This window comes from Propithecus coquereli, unplaced genomic scaffold (genome assembly GCF_000956105.1).
Source record: "Propithecus coquereli isolate 6110/MARCELLA unplaced genomic scaffold, Pcoq_1.0 Scaffold63, whole genome shotgun sequence".
Classification (NCBI taxonomy): Eukaryota; Metazoa; Chordata; class Mammalia; order Primates; family Indriidae; genus Propithecus; species Propithecus coquereli.
In genome coordinates this window covers 5,177,328-5,181,495 of record NW_012152285.1, presented here as the reverse complement: position 1 = coordinate 5,181,495, position 4,168 = coordinate 5,177,328, and the positions used below count along the sequence as shown (strand labels likewise).

Genomic DNA, 4,168 nt, shown 5'->3' with positions numbered 1-4,168 from the left:
AGTGTCCAATAAGTTATATAGTTGTTGCTAATATTATTATTATTATTCTGCCATATTTCATGGCACAGAGTTCAGATTTTAAATTTCTCTTTTATCTACAACATTCGGGGGTGCCATTCCCAGAATTATAAAAAACAATAGGTATTTGGCTAAGGTTCGGAGATAATTGTACAGAAGTTTTCCATTGTTTTTCTAGGGTTATTTTGGAGCTGTCGGGGCACTGTTGGAACTGTTCAAAATGACTGATGACCAGTAGACATGAGCAGTCGTGGGAACAGCCTCCCAAAGGGACAGAGAACTGAAAACTGCTGCTGGAGAAGGTGAAAGTCGCTGTGGGACGGAAGCCAAGCCATTATGGCAGATGAACCTGCTGGATTTGTAAATAATTTAAAATCCCTCTAGCTGATCTTTTATTCTTAGGTTTTGAGCTAATGATTCAAAATGGGGAATATAAGAGTTTTTTTTCTGTATACTGTATTTTTTAAAAAAAAATTTGTGCAGCGTGGCCAAACCTACCAATTTTATGCATTGACTCTGAAAAGTTGTATAATGTTTAAGAAGGACCTGATATGTAAGCGCTGTTCATTTTTCTTCTGGGGTTTACTGATCAGTGTGGTAATTTTAACTTCATTTAGTAATTACTCTAGGAGATTTACCTTTACTTATATTTTTCATGACGTTTCATGATTTGCTGTTGGTTTCAAATGAAACTACAAATCTGGCATGTTTTACTGTGAACACTTTTTTTGTTTGTGTGTTTACCCTTCTTTGTCTTCTTTTTCTGTTTGAATGTCTTATGAAAAAAGAGAGTCCCTTCCCCTGTTTCTGTCCTTTCCTCAAATGGTCTCCCTCCGATACCCATAACATTTCTTTGATGTAATTGTTTATATCAATCAAGGTGCTGACCAGCTCGATACAAAGTTAAGCACAAGATCTAAAGCTCTCAAAAATGCCCGTGAAGAAAAGACTCTGAAAGTGGATTTAATGAGTCTGGCAAAAGTTGCAAATTATATGCAATTTAGTCTTATCCCTTATAAATATAGTGTTTCATTGGATTTATTTTATGCTAGGTTATGTTAAATTGAAATAGTCTATAGCGAAGTATCCTCATCCATGCCCAGCATATGAATGGCAGCAAATCCTTGTGCAAGAAGTTTGGAACTTACTGGGAAAAGTCTCCCAGTAGATTAACTATTCATATCAGGAGATTTAGGGTAAGTCGTGGGTTGAGGTGTCAGGTAGTAATATCTATTTGTTTTATACATATATGTACCTAGAAACTTTATAACAAGACATCTTAAATAATAATGTTTTTTTCATTTTTAATATTTTAAACTGAAAACTATACTTCAATCCCAATTTCTAAAATTAAAAAATAATTTATGATACAGATCTATATATTTTCTCTTTTTGAAAGACTCTATTAAGACTGATGGGTAACTTTGAAATGAGGATCATGTACTAATATTGGAACGCATGAGGTCCAATGATCTTGTGGATTGTTGAAAGGGATTTTTGAAGGACAGTATAATTACTCCCTGATGGAACTTTCCTTCTCTGCCTTCTGAGCACCATTTTTAATTTCCATATCTTCATGTCTTGAAGAAGTTGATGCTAATTGAAGAATTCACTTGTCTGGTTGAAATAAAGCCTGTTTCTGTTGTGATGTTTTTAGTGTATATGTTATTTTCATTTCTTACTGCTCGTGTTCATATTATCTGCTTTGTACCATGAAATGACTACGTGTTGTGTTTTTGCTACACTACGTTTCAAAATTGGAGGCTTTCCCATGAGTGTGGTGAGGTCCAAAAACACTGTGTCTTCAGTTGAAGCTGTAGCCCTATGCAGGGACTTTTTAAATATAGCTTTATTGTTTCTATACAACTGACTCCTTAATGCCAACTATTGCTGCTATATTTGGTAATTCCTAAGGAGTTTCAAGTTTTTGTCATCACAAATACATTTTATCAACTTCCATCTGACTTAAAAAAATGCAAGCAACTAAGGTGTTCTTGAAAAGAGTAAGTTAAAAATCTACATATTATTTATAATTAGTGCCTTTCGATGGTCTCTTCTACCATTCCCATTCCCATCTATCAGGGAACAACAGACCTTGGTTCTGTGGATCATAGTTCTGCAAAGGAAATTGGGGCAAGTTAGTGTGACTATATATTTTTTTAATTATCTGAAATCACTCTCTCTCTTATTACAAAAATCTAAAACATTAGTTTAACTGAGGAAATAAATTATTCCATTATATAAATATCAGTTAAATGTTGGCTACATATAACCAGCCTGTTTTTTACAAAGAGAAACTTGTGGCCTAAGGATTTTCACATTCTCTTTAATTAGAGAAGCTTTTCTTAAACTCACCATCACAAGAAACTTGGCAAGACAAAAGAATTTTTATCTCGTGCAATATGGAGTCAATATGATGATCAGGTGGTCCAGAGCGTGGCTTTTCACTGTGAGATAGCTTCGGTTTGGATCCAGTTTAGTCAGTTACTAGCTGTGTGGGCAAGATGCTGAACCTCTCTTCTAAACCCTAGTTTCTTCGTCAATAAAATGGGACAAATAATGGTTTTACATCCATATTAAAGAACTTAGCACAAGGGTTGACACGAAGTAAAAGCTTCATTAATGTTAGCTGTTGTGAAAAAAATAGATGTTTTAAACTAATATATTAAATCAGTAATTCTTAATCTTCCAGATTGTGGAAAACCCATTTTAGTGTGGCGATATTTCACCAATCTCCATATGCTAATACATATCCATAGCTCCTTGTCCACAATTCCAAAATCGCGAACTCTTAAAATCTATCTTGATAACTCACTGGGCAGCAAAAGCTAACTTAAGCATTGTTTATCACATGTAGTAGGATTCATCACGTGTTTTGTTGCAGAACTATTAATGTGTTTGGTAACGGGGTACTGACCCTTCCAGGGGTGTTAAGTAATAAATGATTCTGAATTTTAAAACATGTCTGGTCCTAAGAGTTTTAAATAAAGAGATTATGGAAATATAGTTGTGTTCTTCAGCTTACACAGTACACATGGATTCAGAGTCCCTTGTTTGGGAACCTTTATCATAGGTAATTTGTACTTGATGTCATTCAGTCATACAAGGAATATTAAGAAGTTTCTCTGTGCCAAGAAGGAGCTGGAGACCGAGAGGCATAGGACACAACCCTTGCTGTCCAGCAGTGGAAGATGGCGCAGTCTCAAGCCAATGTGTGTCATAAAGCATTCAGTCGTTCATTCATTCACATTCACGACAGTAAACAAAACGAAGGCTCACCATCACAGAGCTTATATTCTAGAAGAGAAGACAGATACATTACTAAATATACAATGTTAGATCAGTACTATAAAGAAAAAGTAAGCTAGGGTATAGGGCTGGGGATGGTAGTTCTATTTAGAAAAATGAGAAAGGGAAGAATTTCTCTGGTTAGGGTGGTCAAAGTCAAGTTCTCCTAGGAGGTGACCTTTGAGCAGAATTGAATGAAGTTGGGAACTCACTGTGTGATACTGGAAGGACAGTTTTCACTCCTAGTAAATGAGAATAGAGGTTTTGAAGAACTGCAAAGAGGCCAGTATGGAGAGTAAAGAATAGGAAGAGTGGTGGGAAATGCAGTTTTAGGAGTAGCCGTGAGCCAGGTCCTATAGGAAATCTAAGTGAGGGTAGGGGGCTGCACTTGGAAGAGGAGTTAGTCATTTCTCCTCCGGAAGGTGCTAGAAAAGGTTTCTTGCAGTCTTAACCAACGAGTAGGGACCACCAAGTGGACCAGGAAAGGAGGGCTTCCCAAGCAGAGGGAGCTGGGTAACCAGAGGCACTGAGGGAAGAAACAGCCTGGCTTACTCAGGGAACTGGAAACTCTTCCCTAGAGCCTGATTTGTAAGAGAGAAACCAAATACTGGGAGAGAGGAAGTCAGCTAACTGTAGGACTTGTCTTCCGTGCTAAAGATTTTGGACTTTTTGGTAGTCAGTGTGGAGCTATGGAAGAGTTCCAAGGAAAGTGAAACTAGAAATAATCTGGCTTCAAAGTGATATAGCAAAATGTCCTTTTGAGGTAAATGAATAAACAAGTTATTGTGCTTTTGAATATATAACATCGTTATATATTCATGTCAATTCCCCTATTGTGCCAGACTTCACATAGTAGCTTCAC

The 4,168-nt window shown here is 36.5% G+C and overlaps 1 protein-coding gene across 4 annotated transcripts in view; it reads left to right on the top strand.

Annotated features, from left to right (window-relative positions):
• Positions 1-1,670, top strand: part of PANK1 (pantothenate kinase 1) — a 61,868-nt gene extending 60,198 nt beyond the window's left edge. For all 4 annotated transcript variants that reach the window (XM_012659765.1, XM_012659766.1, XM_012659767.1 and 1 more), the window contains one exon: positions 197-1,670. In XM_012659765.1, coding sequence (XP_012515219.1) covers positions 197-256 — 60 coding nt within the window. In that variant the 3' untranslated portion in view covers positions 257-1,670. The remainder of the gene's footprint in view (positions 1-196) is intronic.
• The last annotated feature ends 2,498 nt before the right edge of the window (positions 1,671-4,168 follow it).